This window comes from Malus domestica, chromosome 17, assembly GCF_042453785.1.
Source record: "Malus domestica chromosome 17, GDT2T_hap1".
NCBI classification, from domain to species: Eukaryota; Viridiplantae; Streptophyta; class Magnoliopsida; order Rosales; family Rosaceae; genus Malus; species Malus domestica.
Genome location: NC_091677.1, coordinates 10,456,983 through 10,476,566, shown reverse-complemented (window position 1 = coordinate 10,476,566; position 19,584 = coordinate 10,456,983). Strand labels below are relative to the sequence as shown.

Genomic DNA, 19,584 nt, shown 5'->3' with positions numbered 1-19,584 from the left:
TTTTTTATCAAACAATTTGAAAATGCTTATGACAATTGAACGCTCTTGACGTTGATGGATTTGTGGGCCCCACACCCTACGCACGAGTTTTCCTTACTATTGTTTATATGTGACTTCTATATATATCTTTTGTTTTAGTACAACAATATATATTTAAATTAAGAGGAGGGAGGAGTTCAGCTAAACCACACAATGAGCAACCTAATTTGGTATCGAATTCATCATCTACGTGATTCAAACATAAGACCTATTACTTACAAATGAAGAGGAATACTATCAAACAGTAATACTGTGTGACGGCTTCTATATATATCTTTAGCTTCCGCTCAAACTAATAACTTCTTTTACTCGTTAACGTAAACTTGCTGAAAGAGATACTAATATATTGATACACATTTGCTAGCATAGCATTACAAAAAGGGTCCTCGAAATCTGAAGTTTGATTTTTGTGTGAAAGATTAGCTTATATTTAATAATTAATAAATTATAAATTAAGGATGTTCTGGTTTATAGATTTAGGTCAACTTCTTAATTTTCTTCCTTTTTTGGTGGACTTAAATGATATGCTAATTGCTAATATAATACACGTTAATGGTCTCTTTAACCTTTATCAGTGGCACGGGGAGTCGCTGCCACTGGTAAGTCTGGAAGACTGGTAGTGGTAGTCCAGCAGATAATCCAGTCCAGGGAGAAACAGCAGATAGTCCAGCCCAGGGAGGACCGAAAGGATAGGATATTATGTAGGCAACGTGGCATGATGTGATGGAGACAAATTGTTCACAAGAAGGTTAGTTTGGTAAATACACACGAAAATTTGACAGATGACCAAAAGGGTAACACTTTTTTGTGGGAAGAAGATCCTCTCCTGAGATCAGGATGAGAATCCTCCTGATCAGCCTATCTGAGCTATTCAAACGTAATTCAATGGTTACAATTATTATAACTTTTAAAGAGTCTGCCTGTTTGGAATCGTTGGATTAAATTTGAACAACCCAGATGAGCTGGTCAGAAAGATCCTCATCCTGAGCTCAAGAGAGGATCCTCTTCCCTTTTTGTGAGAGTGGGGTTTGTAAGTTGGGAAAAGGATCTTCGTTGGATCCTTTCTGGGAAATCCGTGATATGTCTGTTCATCGTACATCATAAGATCAGAAATAATTTGAAATTTAAAATTTAAATTCAAATATAAATAGTGCATAACGAAAACTAACCGTACAATATAAGTTGAATCTCACATGTCTTTTCTTTGGCCTGCCTTATCTCTTATTACAATTAGCTGAGCACTAATCACAATACATAATAAACTGTTTACCTCAATACATTTGATTAAGCTCATCTAATATATACTTTGCTTCCTATCACCTCCCACTTTTCTTGTTGCTTCCAACTTCTTTGGGGTTTTGGCCATTTGTAAGATTTTTGTATGATAAACAAGAGAGTTGATAGATGGATAACTACCCTAGCTTTTAGGACGTAAAATTACTTGCATCTGGTTGTATATTCATTTGTCTTTGTTACTCTTGTCACACAATGAGTCACGTAGTTTTGCGATGAGAAAATAGAGATAAATGAATATGGCAAGTCTAGGGCTTGATTCCTTTTGATGTACCACCAAAAAATGATAGATAATCCTAATTTTGGATAACAACTTATATGCAACACTATAACTTTTTCCTTTGTATTTGATTGTCTCGTCCCATGATGCGTCATGTGTTGGGCTGAGATTGTTGAATGACCAAAACACAAAACTTTGTGAGTAACGGCTGACCTGAGCTTCAAGCAGCCATTGAAGTCGATGTGAAGAGTTTGAAGTATGCGGAAGCAACTTTAAACGCCTATAGTCTTCTACAAAGCACCCACCCTTATCAACGCACTCATGAGAAGTCTATATGTTGTGTTTAGGGTTTACATAGACTGCTAGGATTTTATAGCTGTTAGGTTTTGACTTCTGTCTATTCAAAGCCCTCCACACCCCCGTAAAATATGATTAGTTTTGGTGAATAATATCAAGACGTTAATCACAGTAACTTGCCCTTTAAAACAAAGCGATCGACAAGCTAATTATATTTGATTTCATGTAACATGATATTAGACTCTAATTACATTCCTATTGATTTGTAGGATCATTTTAAGGTTAATTTATGTTGGAATTCAAATCCAACGTTAATGTTAGAATTCAAATCCAACATCATGTAGTAACGTGAGGAGAGTACAACACAAATGAATAAACATCTCGTTGCGTGTAAAAATTTTCCCTGATTAACTCAATGCTATGTTAGATATACAGAATTGTCATTTAAAAGCACGAAGACAGGTGAATATACACCTAAATTTCTTTCCTATTAACTCCAATGCTATAAATGGTATAGAATATGTCATTTTTAGAAAGGTAAGAAAAGGTATATTCACACACACCAACCTTAATAAATTATAGTCATCCAATTCAATCATGTAGAGTATAAGGTGAGGTGGATGCACCATAGTTATGATAGGACTTAGGTGTGAAAAGTGCAAATATAGGCTATAGTGGGATCATATATTATGTCATGGAGTTATGACTCATTAGAGCACGATTATCATTATTGGCCTATTATTGTTGAATGTCAAATTAATAATTGTATATGGAGACTTTGCCTTCACTTTTTGGGGTGTCTTTGTGTTGTTGATATCAAGTTGCCTCATCAACACTCATATGAAGGTTTCTAGAGCTTTAAGGATTGGATTTAGGGGATGTAGTAGCAAATTAAGATAGTGCAAAAGAAAAGTACCCTAGGATTGGATTGGATGGCCGTCTAAGACATCAAAATCAAATGAAAACTCAAATCAAAGATCGAAACGGATGTGGATTAGTCAGTGGATGAAGATGATGTGTCTGTCTTTTTTATTGGAATTCAGATATCTTACCTTGTTAATTAGAATATTATTTTGTCATCAGTCGAAAAAAAGGAGATATGTGTAAGTTAAGTCGGTTGTCTAATCCGTTGTGTTTGTTCACTTAGATCTGAAGTCAAATCTCCGTTCATATAAACTAGATTAGAGTTTTATTTTTGTCAAGTGTAAGAATTTTATTTAAATTCTAATTAAAACTTTACATCAACCGTTAAGATATTAAAAGGTCGAATTAGCTCTGTATGATCCTATCTAGATTAGTTTAGGACATTACTTTGTAAGAAAATAAACCAAAAAAAGAAAAGAACTATAAACAAAAACAAAAGATCATCAAAAAAAAAAAAAAAAGTAAAAAAATCAGACCAAGGGGAAAAAGAAAAACAAATAAACAGAAAAGCTATGGACAGATGTAAGATAAGTGATTAGGACACATGACATGGCAAATCATGTGGGATTAGGCCATATAGATTAGATTAAGGACCATGTGGAAGCACTTTTGACAACTTTTACACCTTATTTACATATTCCAAAAAGGAAAATAAAAAATTCCCAAAAGAAAATCCCAAAGAAAAAACAGAGAATCAGAGAGATATTAAAAGGGAGTTAGCTTGGAAAATTAAATACGAATTTTATATGATGAAGGGACCTAGAAAAGTGAAGGGCCTAACTTTTTCCCTGCACTAGGAAAATGACAGGGACCCACACAAGTAATGCACTTTTTATCAACTTTGCTGAAGTCACCATCTTTTGGAGCCCCCCTGACACCAAAACAACAACATTATGCTTATGCTCACACCCACCCCTCCTCCCCAACCCAATCTTTCTATCTTTTCCATCTCCACATAAGAAAGAACAAGAAATTTGGGAGAAAAAAACCCCAAAAAACCCAAAAAGTTCATATCTTTGGGAGCCCTTCAGAAATATCAAAAGCTGTTTGTCTACAGATCTTATCCCCCTCTCCCTTTCTCTTGGTAAAGTTTACTGAATGCTCTCTCTGTCTGTTGGTTTTTTGTTTTCTGTTACTACTTTTCAGGCTTATTTATAGTTCAAAGTTTTATTGGGTGTTTGTAATGGATTTACTTTGATATTTCCTCTGTTGGTGGGTCTGATAATTCTTATCTGAAAATTCAGATGGTGAAGAAATAATATATAGGGCCTAATTGAACTACCCTTTTATTCATTTTTTGTTTTGAAGAGAAATTTGAAGCCAAAATCTTTGCTGAAAAACTTGTTTAATCTGTTAAATTCACCCAGAAGATTGTACCTTTTGTGTTTTTGGTGATGCAAGTTTGTTAAAGGCTTTTGCTTTTTCAACTTTCTGATTATATTTTCTTGTCCAAATATATCTGCAAATTTGGTTTTTGTATGATTTTTTTCTGGTTTTTTTTTTTTACAAAATAAACATGTTTGTGAAGCTCTTGTTTGAAAGGATGTTTTAGATATTTAGATCCATTTTTTAACCAATTTTTCAGATTAGTAATCATAGCATCTCCTATAATTGACATAGTAACTTCCCTGTTTCAATAGGCAAAAAAGAGCCTTTTTGTTGTTCTTGTTTCGAATTTGTTGTCTACGAAAACTTGTTCGTGTTCTTCTTGCAAGATCTTTTTACAGCAGTAATACTGAATTTGTGTTAATGATGTTGTTTGAAGGTTGTAGTGAGATACACTCAGCAGAATTGTGTTCTTTTTGAGAAGCTAGTTTCGGTTGGATTTGTATTCAATTTGGATAATTTGGAGAAGTTTTGATTAGAAGAGGAGAGAAAAAAGTTGAAACATGGGTTACATGTGTGACTACTGCCAGGTTCAAAGGTCCATGGTGCACTGCCGGTCTGATGCGGCATGCTTGTGTTTATCGTGCGACAGAAATGTCCACTCCGCAAATGCCCTGTCTAGGCGTCACTTGAGAACACTTATTTGCGAAAGATGCAATTCACAGCCTGCATTAGTTAGATGCACAGAAGAGAGAGTGTCTCTTTGTCAGAATTGTGATTGGATGGGTCACCAAGCATCTACTTCAGCTTCTGGACATAAGAGGCAAACCCTCAATTGTTACTCCGGCTGCCCATCATCTGCCGAACTGTCGTCTATCTGGTCATTCGTATCAGATTTACCTTCTAACGGAGAATCTGCTTGCGAGCAGGAAATGGGATTGATGAGCATCGCTGAGAACAGCACCAGAAGTGAATGGAGCCAAACTGAAAGTAACACTAGGCAAAGTGCATCTGGTGCAGATGAAGTGAATCCTGCGCATTCCATGGAGAAGTCTGGTATTCTGGTTGGTTCCTCTTCGGTGCCTGAACGTAGTCATGCTCGTCATGTTGTTGGCCAGCTGTCCGGATCTGTAAATGCTTCATTGCCTAAGGTAATTTTTATTCCAAAATTATGATCTTAATACAGTATTGGGTACAGTCATGTGTATGATTTTGTTCTAAGTTTGAAGTTTCTTCATCAATGACCTTCGGAATTTCGTGTTATGATTATACAGCTGTACTCTCATGGGGGCAAAGGTACTGGACTCCCTGAAGACGATGACCTTTATGATGATTTAGACATGGATGAAATGGAATTGAATCTTGAAAATTATGACGAACTGTTTGGTGTATCTCTCAATCACTCTGAAGAGCTTTTCAAGAATGGCGGGATTGATAGCTTGTTTGGGGCAAAGAACGTGTCCAGGGATTGTCAAGATGCGGTTGCTGCTGATGTAATTTTGTCTCCTTATTTTCGTGCTTTATGATGCTCGGTCTTTCGTCATCTGTTTTTGTTCATTGGCTGGGCCCTTGTCTTAGACTAGACTACTGTATAACTAAAAATTGCTTTCTTTATCTTACAAGTAGCCGTTCTGAACTTTTTGGGTTTTTCTTTTGAATATTTCTTAAAGTAGTTGGTAAAGCATGTCCAGATTTGAGTTTATAAAATGTATTTGTGGTTAACTATTAGTGCTTTTTTCCAGGGGTCTTCATTTGGACTGGGAAATGCTCCACAGCCAGCGTGCAGTAACGCGGCATCTGCTGATTCTGTAATGAGTACGAAAACTGATCCAGTTATCTGCTTTCCAGCAAAACAAGCACATTCAAACCTTTCGTTTTCGGGCGTCACTGGAGAGAGTAGTGCTGGTGATTGTCAAGATTGTGGAGCGTCCTCAACGCCATGGTGTCCTCCTTGCCCTGAGAGTTCCATGCAGTCAGCTAACCGTAGTAATGCTGTTATGCGTTACAAGGAAAAGAAGAAGGCTCGCAAGTAAGTGTACTCCAAAAAGTAAATATATTAGCAAGCATGCACACAGACTACTATTTGTTCTTCATTCATTTATTAAGCCAGCAATCGTTTTCTAGTTTCTTCACCTCTTTGTTTGATCACTTCTTGGAGTAGTCTTATGTTTGTTTCTTATTATTCGCCATATAGAGAGATTTAACTATGTAGGGTACCTTGATTTCTTTCTCTACTTTCCTTTGGATGAAGTGGTTACACTTTCACGGAAGTCTTATTTGGTTATGAAATTCGCGTTGTCTATTGAACATCTATATTTTCTGTTGTCCTTTTGATAGGTTTGAGAAAAGGGTGAGGTATGCTTCTCGCAAAGCACGGGCTGATGTAAGAAAGCGTGTCAAGGGCCGCTTCATTAAAGCTGGTGAAGCTTATGACTATGACCCTTTGAACCAGGCCAGAACCAGAAGCTACTGAGTACAATTTTTAACCATGTTATATAATATAAAAGACGGTGTGATCCTTATAACGTAATGGTAGATGAAGCTGATGCATCTTTTCCTTGTGCAGTGAAAAGCTGTATGATTTGTATCACAGGGCCTTGGTTTCATTGAAAGAGAAGGGTTGATGCAAACGGCCAGGTTCTGATGCTTCACTAATAAAGTGGAGGAGCAGATTTCTGATTCTAATCACCATGACAGATTGACTGATCGTTACATTATCCAGATCGTTCGTTTCCCTTTATGTTTCTCTAGCCGAAGTTCATCTGTTCAATTATTCTCCCGGGAGGATTCACATTGGTCTTCCAAACCATTACTATGCTTGATGCCTCGATTATCCCTGTTATTATATTGTCCTCCTGCTCCGATGACTCCTATAAAAAGCGGCTGCCATGGCATCTTTGCGGCTGAACATGTAGTTTCCGGTCATTAGGTTAGCCTTGGCTTGTTATTTTTCCCCTTTTTCTGTTCATTTGACATGCACATGATCTGTACGTATGCCGTTGAGTGTTATGAGCTCTGACCTAAGAGGTAAACTCGAACTTGTAAATTTCGCTTTCATTTTTGTTGGCCTGGGTAGACAAGAACAGGATGCTTTACATATGCAGTTTAGGGAGATTAGTTTGTAGTTTCTTTATACCGATAAGAGGAGGGGGATGTTAATTCGCTGCCGTTGCCGTAAGATGTAGTATCTTAATTGGAATACACTTCACCTTGTAATTCTAGTGTGTTACTATCACATGTACTGTCAATAAATTCTGCACCGTTCTTTCGGATGCCGGACAAAACGTAGTTTCTTTCGGATTTCAGTTTACGCCTTTTGGATGCTAAGAAAGTCCGGTGTTTTGTTGCGCATCATTGTAATATCCGCAAAAATATATTCCGCTTCGCTTGCAAATGCGGGTGTAAAGTCAATTGTTTCTGTGAGCTGCTTCTTCAAAATCTTCGTAAAAGAAAATTTTGCACAAAATGAGCAAGAAAAACAGGATATTTTCGCTAATTGCATCAGAAAGCACTCATTTATAACATTAATAGAAATCGAAAACAAAATTCCTCCTGTGCAGTAGCAACAAGGATAACACGGTAGTGTTTACAGAGAGTATGCCTAGGAAACAATCAGCACATAGTAGTCTGTGCAGTTTCACAGCATCAATCATCATCGGAACTATCTCCAGCCGTTTGTGCAGTTCCACAGCATCAATCGTCATCGGAACTATCCCCAGCCACCCTTCCAATGTCATCTTCCACAATGGAATCCTGTATGCAAATTACAGCAATTTGTCACCAGAATACATAATTGCAACTAGAAGTGCATTGTGTATGCGCGCACGTGTTTATGTGAGAGCACGCGAGTGTCTGACAGGTGAAACACTTTAAGATGTGATTAAAGATCCTTACCGGCTTCTTATCCCAGTCTTTCAATTTGGGATTTGTGAGCATGTAATTATCTCTTAAGGGAGCCCAGGCTGGCCCTTCACCATCCACTGCGCCTTTAGACGCATGAGCCTGCATGTTAAATCATTCTCACATATAAAACCCACAAATAAATAATTAAGAAAATATACTTCGGCAATTTGGCACTACCAACAATTCAATGGAACCAGGTGGTTGGAAGATAAATATTTCAGAAAAGGACCTTCAACATCAGATATCGATCCTCCAAACATATTTTGGAGCAATGGTATATTTGATTGTTCAAATCTTTGAAAATAAGAAACAAGAATGTCTACAACCATACCTTCCCCAGTAAGGAAGATCAAGATGGTAAAAATGCTGTGGGAGAATGCAAGGAACTAAAACAAAATAAAAAAGTAGCTGACCTTCGAAGATGTTTTGCCCAACTCTGAAAAGAATGCTTCTTTCCTCCGCTTTTTTATCACTGGAAACATTTGGACAATGATATAAGGAGGTAATTAAACACACAATCAGAACAGAGGTTTACACATTTAAACTCAAAATTTGCAACTGCCAACAGAGAAATATGTGTTCCAATAGTCTCACCAACAAATATTAGATTTGTGTAAACTGAATTTCAATAAGCATAAATAACTTGCCAGAATACACTTTGTTTACAGGGTTTGAGTGCTAATGGTGAATTTGTGTTCAAAAGGCATTCATGATTCAAACCAAGGTTTTAAAAGGCAATCAAAATATGTGAAAAATAGGATACCACAAGAAAACATTAAAAAACTGGCACTGATACACCATCTATGAGAAAAATATAAATCATAAGATGACAGCATTCTTTTTTTCGGTTAATTAGAGAATGTGCGAGGCTGCTTGGAGGACAATTGATGGGGAAGAGACAAAGAGTCCCCTCAAAAGGCCTCGCCACAAAACACTGAATTAATATCTGCCTCCTAACTAAGCCATGTATGAAATCCAAATCAACTCATACGGCTACTCAAGAGAGGCATGAATAAACATAAAATCACAAAACAGTTCAACACTATCTGTGATATGATGAAAACGTATTGCTTTCGCTATCAGTTTAAAATTCAAAACTAACTCAACCACATAGTTGATACCTGAAACTTAACAAAATAAATTGGCAAAACATAGGGCCTCAGCAAAACTGAAGGTCTCAAATTGTAGCCGCAGTACTAAGAAGTCAGAACACACCTTTGGCATCTTTAAACTTGGATGGATTCAGTCCTTTCTGAGCATTTTGTGCCTTGTTGACCTGCATTAGACACGAACACAAGCTCATGATTCAATGCGGCGCAACAGAAACAATCTTACAAAACTTAAAACTTTTAAACTCCCGATTCGAAAACAAGCAAACAATTAAATTCACATAAAGCAACTTACAGCATTGAACAACTTCACCACTGAACATCCAGCATTGCACATGGTAAATGTGAGCTAAGTCAGTATGAGAAAGAAATTTGATAACTCCCACAAGACAAATAACACGATCAAATATATCTTAACCAAAGGGAAAAAATTCCGGTACCTCCTTTAGTAGCAACACCGATTAGAAACTTTTCGTGCGTGTCCAAATAATTGGCCGGCATCACATGCCCTTTTTCTATCACCTATCAAATCAAAACGATCTAAACAAATAAGCATTTAACCTCTCAAGCAAAAATGTTGGATACATACACATTAAAATAAAAAACAAATCGAAGATATGAACTACCGTATGCTTTTCCTTCTTAGCCTCGCCCTTGGCCTTGCGCTCCGTCTGCTCCTCGGCAAGCTTTTCTGCAACAAGCTTCTTGTGCGCCGACATCACGGGTCCCTGTAAAGCAATCAAATTTTGTTATTGAGGAGTCAAGACACAAAAACTAAACAATTAGACATAGCAGCTCAACTCTATATAACTCACCACTGCATTCAGAGAAACTGACTTCTTGATTATACTCTTGAATGCCAACCTAAACGCATTGCAACCCTCCGAAAACTTCATGATTCCGGGCAGAATCTCGCCGTGCTCCTCGTCATCCGAAACTGTATCACCCCTATTGCGACCACCACCACCACCACCTTCCTCCGACTCTTCTCCTGAAGACGACGCGGCACCGCCAATCGGCTCGTTCTCATTGTTTCCCAACGGTTTCGGTTTCACATCTTCCTGTTTGGACTCCTCCTCCGACTCCGAATTGTAGTCCTTAGCTCGTTTCAGAAACAGTTTCTTCATTTTATTGTTAAACTTCTTCGGCTTCATGGCTCTGATTTCCTCTGACGAATGTAACATCTTCGCTTTCTTCTTTGCCTTCGAGCCTTTCTTCTTCCCTATTTTCCGCTTCCTTGGCTCTGTTGCTGCTTCTGGCAGATGGGTTTCTTCGGCCATGGCGTCCTATGCTCCAAACCAAATCAAGGTTGAACCTTTGGCTGCTGCTGCTGCTGCTTCCGCCGATTACTGGCTGGGCTATTTGTGAAAAAGGAAAATCACTAGCAGAGAAGAAACTATAAACCGGCGGCACAACTCGAGAAGAAGAAGATAGTTTGCCCTATTTTTGTTTCTATAATTTGCTAGACGATGGCGTTTTATTAAGAAATAATGATTTTATATATCTATTTTTATCTCTTATACATATTTGTTAATTTTCGATCACTGATATTCTTCGTATTTGATCTGATGGTCAAAAATTAAGAGATTGTGTGAGAAGTAAAAATTGGTGTGTAGGTAGCACTACTCTTTATTAAAGGTTTTCTTTCTTCTTTTTTTAATTTTTTTTATAAAAAGATAGTTTGTCTTTACACGTGGTCTAATATCTTAATAAATAAGATGTTAATTTTATATCCATGCACTTTTGATAGGGTAGCCACCAATATACCAATGGTGCTTCGGGCTCATATGTCCTGATAGGGGGTGGGCATTTGTGCAAGTCAACCGACCAACTTGACCAACCTACCCAACATTAATTGGGTTGGGTAGGTTAAAAACCCAAAAAAACTATTCCCGGGTTTAAACCCGGTCACCTGATGTCATAGCCAATATTACAAACCCCATTGAAACCTGGCCATCCAAATATAGATATATGATTGCTAATTTATGCGATTTCTTCTCTCAATTCTGGCCGTCAAACCCGTACCCAATTTCACTCCTCCTTCCGTCAAACCCTCACATTATGTTTGGATGAGGAAAATAAACTTGGAATTTGGTAAAAGTCGGAGTTTATAAATTGACATGCACCAATTTCTTGGAATATGGGACATCTAATTCCCAAGTTTAAATTCCATGTAAATAGGTGTCACAACCCGTCCCGAATTATTTTTATCGATAGCGTGAATTGACGAAATTGCCCTTGAGCGTTTGGTGATGGTGTGTGTAAATGGGCTAAGGTTTTGGACCAATTAAGTTCATTTCCTAACTATTTGGACCTAATCAAATTTTAAAGTTGTATTTGTTTTGGTTGGTGACCCAATTAGGACCATACACATCACCCTCATCCAATTCTATTGACTTTCTTTCTCTCTCTCCCTCTTGATTTTTCTTCCCATTTTTCGTACAAATCGTACAGACAAGTTTCAATATCCATTTCATTCACGAATCGAAGACTTGAAGGTTGGTTTTGTGTTCCTTGAAAGCCCAGGAACACATTGCTACCCTTAGTTGGTCGTGAGGACGTCGGGATAATGAGAACTCGATTCCTGATTTGATGCACTGTTCATGCACACGTAAATGTGCAGTTTTCAGGGAGTTTTGAGGTGATAGGAAGCTTTAGATCACTCCCCCGAAGCTTGGAGAAGAAAGTTGAGGCGTTTTGGACGTCAGGAAGCTCGGGAATAGTGAGTTGCAGAGGTGGCCGGTTATCGTGGATTTTTCCGGCAAGATCCCATGAGTTTTAGGTCCTAAAACTGGTAATGATTTGTTCTACTTGTCTTAAGCTTCATTTTGGTATAAAATTCGTGAAATTTGGTTGAGAAATGAAGAAGATATTAAGGTTTTTTTTCAAATTTCCAGTTTCCGGCGACGGCGATCGGCGATCGGCGATTCGCCGGAGAAGAAATGAGAATATTCCGTCGATATTGACGAAATATTCCTAACGGTAGCTAACGGCATCAGCTTAGTTTTAACAGAATATTCTAATTTTTAGCGGAATATTCCCTAACGGCGGCTAAGGATTCCGTCAAGGTTGGCTGTGCGTAGAGGCATGTCTAGCTATGCCTTGGCCGGCGCGTGGGACGTCGGAAAATTTTTCTAAAAATATGGGGATGTTCCTGAGGTTGAGTAGGTCACAGTGGTACATTCAAACACCCCAATTGAGCAATGTATGAGAAGTTATTTCCTAGTACGTATAAGACAGATAAGGCAAGTGAAAATGATACCACACTTCGGTACTTAGAAGTTTCGTGATTACTCAATGGCTTGGATCTTGCAAGTCCCCAATCGAGGAGCTTCCCTCACTCGGGAACTTAGGGGAGCACTGTTTGTACCATACTTGACCATTCCCGAAACTACTGAGCACCGATCAACGTTATACAGTCAAGGACTCAGAAAAGTTTCCCTCCAACCAGGAGTCCAATCACAGCACGACACGTGTTGACATCAGAAGTCAATCATAGCGCGACACGTGTCAACATCAGAAGCCAATCACAACATGACACGTGTCAATGTCAGAATGAAACTAGAAACTCTCTTCTATAAATAGAGATCATTCTCTCACAATATTTTCTAATGTCATTTGTACTAAATCATTCACTAGTATTCACAAAAGGAGAGCTTGAACCTATGTACTTGTGTAAACCCTTCACAATTAATGAGAACTCCTCTACTCCGTGGACGTAGCCAATCTGGGTGAACCACGTACATCTTGTGTTTGCTTCCCTGTCTCTATCCATTTACATACTTATCCACACTAGTGACCGGAGCAATCTAGCGAAGGTCACAAACTTAACACTTTCTGTTGTACCAAAGTCATCTCTGATTTTATGCATCAACACCTTTTGTTATGTGTATTTTGTCGGAGTTACGCTTTGATGAGCTTCGATTCCTAAAAGTTCGATATTAAAATGATATGAATATGCACAATGAATGGTTCGAGAGATGTTATTAGTGGTTGTGCGAGTGGTTAAACCTGCTAAGTCGTATGCTAAGAAGTCATAACAGTCTAATCTTTTGTTTGACAAAAGTGAGATCCAAACATGTTGAAAGGGAAAGAACAAACATGTATTCATACAACTATCTTATTCGATCATGTATTGTACCATAAATCTGCACATAGGATTTGATTTGCAACAATGGCAATGATGGGAAGCATTAAAATTAACTACATATGCAGATTGTACTGTAAGTCAATTTGAATAGTATGGGAATTTGGAGTCAGCATATCACTTTCTGCAAGACTAAAGATTGGTTTATAAATGGATATGCAGATCTTCTAGACGATAAACACTATTTGGCTGATCTCACAAGATTGGTTCATGTGACCACTGCTCAGGTGTTGTTTCTTTTTATATAATGTTGAATTGACAACAAATAGTGCTTATCTTCGTTAATTGGATAGGATAAGCACTATTTGTCATCAATTCAAGGTGACATTAGTTTCTACTCAACCACTACCTGAAAGTATAAATTCTTCGTTAATTGGATAGGATAAGCACTATTTGTCATCAATTCAAGGTGACATTAGTTTCTACTCAATCACTGCCTGAAAGTATAAATTTTTACTACAATTTTTTTTCATTTTCTCAAACATGATGTTTTGCAATGTTTGTTAGGTGCCAAATAAATACACTAAAAACATAGTGTGTAGAATATCTTCAAAATTTAAAAACAGGTCTCAATCTTTATTCATCAATGCCTAAACATTTTTTTATATTCTTTACTTTAACTTTGACATATACATGCACTCATTTTTAACTAACCAAATGTATATTTTACTTTCAGATTTATAGCAAAATGAGCATACCTCCAATCCATATTTTGAAAACTTTTCAGTTGAACAAGAAGGTTTAGAATTTGTGTTCTGCAGGTAAAGCTCAATTTCATATAAAGTTTTCGATTTTCTTTTAAGTGAGAGAAGAAGCTGTAATTTAGGTTTATATTTTTTTCCATCGCAGAGTTACAAAGTTGGACCGAGCTTTTAAATTCCAGAGTCTTATTATTGTACAGATTGTTTGGAAGAAGTGATGATGATGTTAGACCCTCTAATCTTCTCTTATCGTCAATTTTGTGAAACCATAAATAACGGGAGTGATTTACCATTGGGTTTCAGGTATGGTATATGCAGTTGACATAAATGAAGGCCGCTTGAGAATCCTCAAAGAGACGACTAAGTTGCGCCAAGTAGATGGTGTGATCACCATTGTTCATTCGGATATCCGTACTTTTTCTGTAAGTCATCAACCCTGTACAACATTGTTATTCGGGACACAAAATTTCTTATGTGTTCGTCATCATTTTCTCCAGGATAACAATAGTACAAAATGTGATAAACTTCTGTTGGATGCTCCATGTTCTGGACTGGGTGTGCTCTCGAAGGTGATTGTATAAGATGGCATGTATTGTGTTTATTTGATTTTAAAAAATTGTTTTGTTATTTGATGCTACTTTTCTTTTTAACTTTTGAAGAGAGCACACTTGCATTGGAACAGGAAATTAGAGGATATGGAGCAGCTTAAAAGTTCCTGCTCTAAAGATCCTTAAGTCTCTAATTTGAAAAACCGAGGAACAATTTTTTCTTTTGAGCAAAAGCCCATCTACTAAAATGTCTAGATTTCTCAATTGATTGAATGAAACATATGGTGAACACTATACTTTAGGCCAAATGCATTTTTGAATCACTTTTCTCTTCAGGGATTCAATGAAAGATGATGTGAAGACTTGCGATGATGGAGTTGTGTAGCTATTTTGTAGCATTTATATTTTGTGATCTCCAAATACACTTTGGATGACTATTAGATTTTGTTATGGATGTAAATAGATTTCAATATATTTCATACGTATAATATAGTTTTACAACCCGCGGCATCGCGCGGGCTCAAATGCTAGTTAGTTTCTATTTTAATCTTGAGCGTTCTTTGAGTGTTTGGGATTTGTCTTAAGAGTGTGCAAAACTTTGACAAACAATGGATGGACGGCCGGGCTTCCTTGTATCCACTTATTCGCATATTTCCTTTGCACATTGGATGTGGGGTGAATGGAGTCTGGAAGATAGCGTATATACACGCCTTGCTGCAATCTTCTATCCTTCATCATAACCATAACTCACATGCTTGCAAAATTTTCCCCAACGTTTTCAGACTCTATTTCTAGCCTTTGGTTATGGACTCTGAGGGAAGATTGAAATATTCTGTGGATGCATTGAATTGGTGGAGGCAACAATGGAGACAACGATTAGGTGGAGGCAATGCAAGAGGGGCAAAGTAATATGATTTCAGATTTATGTAAGACAATTTCAATGCTTATACATAACTCGTACAAAATTTTATAAACGAAATTCTAAATGTTTGATTGGTTTAGTTGTGAGAATTACAAATATGCATATGCTTGAATTCTGTAGATCACTTGGTATGTGTTTAATTAAGACATAAAGTGGATTGGATATCATCGTTCCATTTCACGTTGCTTCTTATTTTGTATATATGTCGTGTGCAGTTTTCTTTTCTTTGAAAATGTTTAATTTTATACTATTGAGGAAATTGCAGTGATAGATATTGGAACGGTATGGATTACTTATGGTTATATGGCATGAGGTTGTTAGGACCTGCAACTTAAAAGTGGCAACTGCCTTATAACAGCAAACTGTCCTGTCTAATGCAAAAGGTCTTGCATCTTTTGCGATATGTGTTGTTGTGTTCTTGTTACTGAAAGCATGCTTGAAGCGATGCATACGCTTACTTTACTTATACATAGACATGCTTTTGTTAATACATGAATAAACTTAAAAGCCAAACTGGAAAAGTGATTTGAAATTAGTGCTTTTGTTGACATTCAAAACTATAAAATCATGCTGTTGATGATTCATATATCTTTTGATAGGCTGCTTATAATTTGCTGATGCATATCTTGATATTGTGATATATTTCTTTTTGTAAAATTTTGATATATATTATGCATGACAGTATGTAAATTATCCAAATAAGAAGGTTAATGGGATCTTAATTAGCATACTACAATTGACTAGTGCAATGTGCGCACTAAATGAATTTAATTTTATTGTTAAATCAAAGATTAGCCTCTAGTAAAGGTCAAGTATTGCAATGAACCAACTATAATTTTGGACAAAGTTGGATCTCACTAATTGATCATGAGGTTTGCAATGATTAGAGGCAGGTTTACATGAACCCATACCTGCCATGTGAATTAAATCCTTAATATATACTAGGATTGATTCCCAAGAATGTCACCATTTGTCTTGTATGTGATCTGCAACCCAAGGAAATAGGTGAGTTTACCCAAATCCTTTAAATAAAAAACTTCAGACGGTTCTTGAAATATGTGAGCTCACTCTTAACATGCTATCAAAGCATGTTAAGAGTTGCAGAAGTACATTATATGAAGACGATTGCAAGCACCAAGTGATTTTCATATAATGAAAACACTACTATTTAAATTTTCCATCCAAGGTAACAGTGTTTGGTCCTGTAATGTATGAGGAAGTTGAGCAATGGCTCCTAATACGCATTGACTTAAAGTACTATAGTTACAGGGTACTGCATGCTTACCTATATATGATCGGGGAGGTGTTGCGCCTTCTCTAGGCGACTTGGGCTAGTCTCTAGAGCACTTACGAAGGTGGATATAGACACAAGGCCAATCCGCGTGTCGGTTTTTAGAAACACCCGTAAGGGGTTCAAAAGTAGATGTGTCTGGTTAGGTCATAATACTGGGATCGTAATTAGGTTCAAAGCATAGCTACTTCTCCATCTCGATTTAACCTTGATGTGTCTTTACTAAGCTAAGGTTCAAGTCCATAAGATACCTTAGTTATGCAGTACTAGGCTTCCAAGAAAACCGCTCAAGAAAATTTTACAATATGTTTTCAGTATATTGTATTATTATTTTGAAAGTGGTGGAGGGATTGTCTCTGTTTAAGTGTCTGGGGTTTGTCTTAGGAGTGTACAAAACTTTGACAAACAATAGGCGTAAGGTCGGACTTGAGGGCAAATAGAGTATGAAAGAAAGCATTTTATACGCGATTTGAAGCAATCTTCCATCCTCCATCATAGTCATAACTCACATGTTTACAAAAAATTTCAAACATCACTTACGCTGTTGATTTCTTCCATACATTTGGATGTCTAAAAGCTATCAAATTCAAATGATTTTTGCATGAGTAATCTTCAAATGAATATCAAGAAATTGAACGGTTTCAATTCTGAAAATGGTAAAAATTCACAAAGAGTGGGATATGTGCTTCTCCTATGGGGAACGCAAAAATTATCCTTTAACCTTTCACACCCCCGAAAAATAATTCAAAAATAAAAAATAAAGGTTAGAATTAAACATGAGTGTAAGAAAAGCTATAATAAATGTGCTATCATTTTCCTTTACAATTATCCCACCCTTAACTCCCATCGAGGGTTTGGCAAAATAATCTAAATACTTGCATTGAGTGAACTCATCAATTTGTGCAAGAAAAAGGACAAATAATGTGAGAGAGAAGAGAGAATAAAAATTGGTCAATGGGCAGGACGCACCCAAGATGGTAACAAGAGGTAGGGTTTGCAAATGGTGATGGACAAGAAATAAATAAGAGATGGATGAGCACGTGAAATCCACCTGATAACATATCATTATCAGGCTTTTCCTATCAGAGTTAGCTATAAAGTTCAATGAACTTTCATGGCACTGCACGGCTCTCTTACCTTTCAAAAGATTATATATATATGTGTGTGTATATATAGTCCTTTTTATGAAGCCACTCCTAAATTCTTAATCTTATAATCCTTTTAAAAAAAGGGGCTTTTGGATCTAGGTTAAAAAACATAGGTAGTTTTGGGACTGAGTACAGTTATCCAATTACATATTTTGATATCAATTTTGACCCTTCAAATAAAATTATTTAAATTCTTTAATTTTTTTATCATTTATTCAATTTTTAAATTTTGAATATTTAAATACTCAAACTAAAATATTATCTAGTAACTACCTACTATTTATGAAGAAAACAAAACCGATATAATCTAGTAACTACCTACCTATTGTATAGGAAGAAAAATGCTTTATGCCTACAAAGCAGATATAATCTACCTGCAAAACAAAAATAAACTACCTATTGTATTGGAAGAAAAATGTTGGGAACCTACATGGCGGAACATAGAAATATAAATATGATATAGAAAACTTCATTTTAATCCCTAAAAAAGATGAGTTTTAGATTATAACCATATGTAAGATTAAAATCCAATTTTAGTCCCTAGCACATTTAATCATATCATTTATTAGTTGTATTTTGATGTTTTATTTTATCTTTTTATTTTTATTTTAATGTATTAATTACATTTACATTTAATTTTTATTTCATTCACCATAATATATTTTAATGTCTACATTTAGGCAACTAAATTTTTTATAATATATATTCCGATAACAATTTTGTATGTTCTTCATTTAGGTACATTAATACATTTGAATATTTTGGTATATCTATCGGTACAAACATGTAGTTACATTGATTCAATATAATGCATTTCGATCAATATAATGCATTTCGTTACGTACACTTTGATACACACATTTGAGTATTGACTTTTAGGTACATTAATTCAATTATTATTTCGGTAAATACATTTAGGTACATACATTTTGGTATTGATATTTAGGTACATACATTTTCGGTATTGACATTTAGGTTCGTACATTTTGGTACATACATTTCGGAATTGACATTTAGGTACACTTGTATTGACATTTTTTTATTTAGGTACATACATTTTCGGTATTGACATTTAGGTTCGTACATTTTGGTACATACATTTCGGTATTGACTTTTAGGTACATTAATTCAATATAATACATTTCAGTACATACATTTAGGTTCATTATAATATATTTCGGTACAATCATGTAGGTACAAATATTTTGGTACAAAAAAAGTCAATTTTATATATTTTGGCACAATCATTTTTGTACACTTATGTATCTATATATTTTTTTATCACAATTTTTTTTTAATATTTTCTCATTTACATTCATTTCTAATTAAAACAAATTAAATATGTGCATATTAATAAAATTAAAATTTAATATGGAGAGATTAAATAAAAATACACATTAAATAAGAAAAAGTGAATGTAAATTTTGATAAAAGTACACTCAAGGGATTAAATTGAATATTTAATCTAGCATCAGGTTTTTTTTTTAATTTTAATCTTTTGCAAGGACTAATGTTCAAAAACCCCAATATGATATAATATACCTCCATTAAAGGAACGAATTTGGAGAGAAGAACACAAAAATATCAACCATGAAAAGAAGAGACAAAAAAGAGGAGGATTGATAGAGGGGATTCTTTGGAAGAAGGAAAAAAGAAGGGATGAAACAGACTGGGGGTTGAGGTGATTATATGGCTATAACTAATCCTACAATTAAC

General features: G+C 36.0%; 3 protein-coding genes and 1 non-coding gene across 4 annotated transcripts; 2 read left to right on the top strand and 2 right to left on the bottom strand.

Annotated features, from left to right (window-relative positions):
- The first annotated feature begins 3,714 nt into the window (after nucleotides 1-3,714).
- COL9 (zinc finger protein CONSTANS-LIKE 9-like) lies at nucleotides 3,715-7,179 on the top strand. The gene is given in 6 exon segments (NM_001293833.1): nucleotides 3,715-3,857; nucleotides 4,539-5,250; nucleotides 5,374-5,592; nucleotides 5,842-6,128; nucleotides 6,437-6,572; nucleotides 6,666-7,179. Coding segments are annotated over 4 exon segments (1,230 nt in total). The 5' UTR covers nucleotides 3,715-3,857; nucleotides 4,539-4,662; the 3' UTR covers nucleotides 6,666-7,179.
- A 416-nt stretch (nucleotides 7,180-7,595) lies between these two features.
- On the bottom strand, nucleotides 7,596-10,582 carry LOC103405066 (uncharacterized). The gene is made up of 8 exons (XM_008344035.4): nucleotides 9,927-10,582; nucleotides 9,738-9,839; nucleotides 9,552-9,633; nucleotides 9,407-9,426; nucleotides 9,218-9,278; nucleotides 8,416-8,474; nucleotides 7,994-8,101; nucleotides 7,596-7,852 (listed from the first exon to the last, which is right to left on the bottom strand). Exons 1-8 carry the CDS (start codon nucleotides 10,389-10,391, stop codon nucleotides 7,793-7,795), a joined length of 957 nt encoding a protein of 318 aa, XP_008342257.1. The 5' UTR covers nucleotides 10,392-10,582; the 3' UTR covers nucleotides 7,596-7,792.
- LOC114822847 (small nucleolar RNA U19) lies at nucleotides 8,860-8,970 on the bottom strand. The gene has a single exon (XR_003771036.1). It is a non-coding gene; the product is annotated as a small nucleolar RNA U19 (small nucleolar RNA).
- Nucleotides 10,583-13,361: 2,779 nt separating the features above from the next.
- Nucleotides 13,362-15,032, top strand: LOC114822695 (uncharacterized). The gene is made up of 6 exons (XM_070816973.1): nucleotides 13,362-13,485; nucleotides 13,766-13,824; nucleotides 13,935-14,019; nucleotides 14,263-14,381; nucleotides 14,457-14,528; nucleotides 14,619-15,032. Exons 4-6 carry the CDS (start codon nucleotides 14,265-14,267, stop codon nucleotides 14,691-14,693), a joined length of 264 nt encoding a protein of 87 aa, XP_070673074.1. The 5' UTR covers nucleotides 13,362-13,485; nucleotides 13,766-13,824; nucleotides 13,935-14,019; nucleotides 14,263-14,264; the 3' UTR covers nucleotides 14,694-15,032.
- The last annotated feature ends 4,552 nt before the right edge of the window (nucleotides 15,033-19,584 follow it).

Excerpts from the sequence above, each read along its gene's own strand:
- LOC103405066 (XM_008344035.4), bottom strand. The coding sequence starts at position 10,391 with ATGGCCGAAGAAACCCATCTGCCAGAAGCAGCAACAGAGCCAAGGAAG. Across the intron at positions 9,634-9,737 it reads CTAAGAAGGAAAAGCATACG|GTGATAGAAAAAGGGCATGT; the intron begins GTAGTTCATATC and ends TTGATTTGATAG. Across the intron at positions 7,853-7,993 it reads AAGACTGGGATAAGAAGCCG|GATTCCATTGTGGAAGATGA; the intron begins GTAAGGATCTTT and ends ATTTGCATACAG.
- LOC114822695 (XM_070816973.1), top strand. The coding sequence starts at position 14,265 with ATGGTATATGCAGTTGACATAAATGAAGGCCGCTTGAGAATCCTCAAA. Across the intron at positions 14,382-14,456 it reads CGGATATCCGTACTTTTTCT|GATAACAATAGTACAAAATG; the intron begins GTAAGTCATCAA and ends CATTTTCTCCAG. Across the intron at positions 14,529-14,618 it reads GACTGGGTGTGCTCTCGAAG|AGAGCACACTTGCATTGGAA; the intron begins GTGATTGTATAA and ends TAACTTTTGAAG.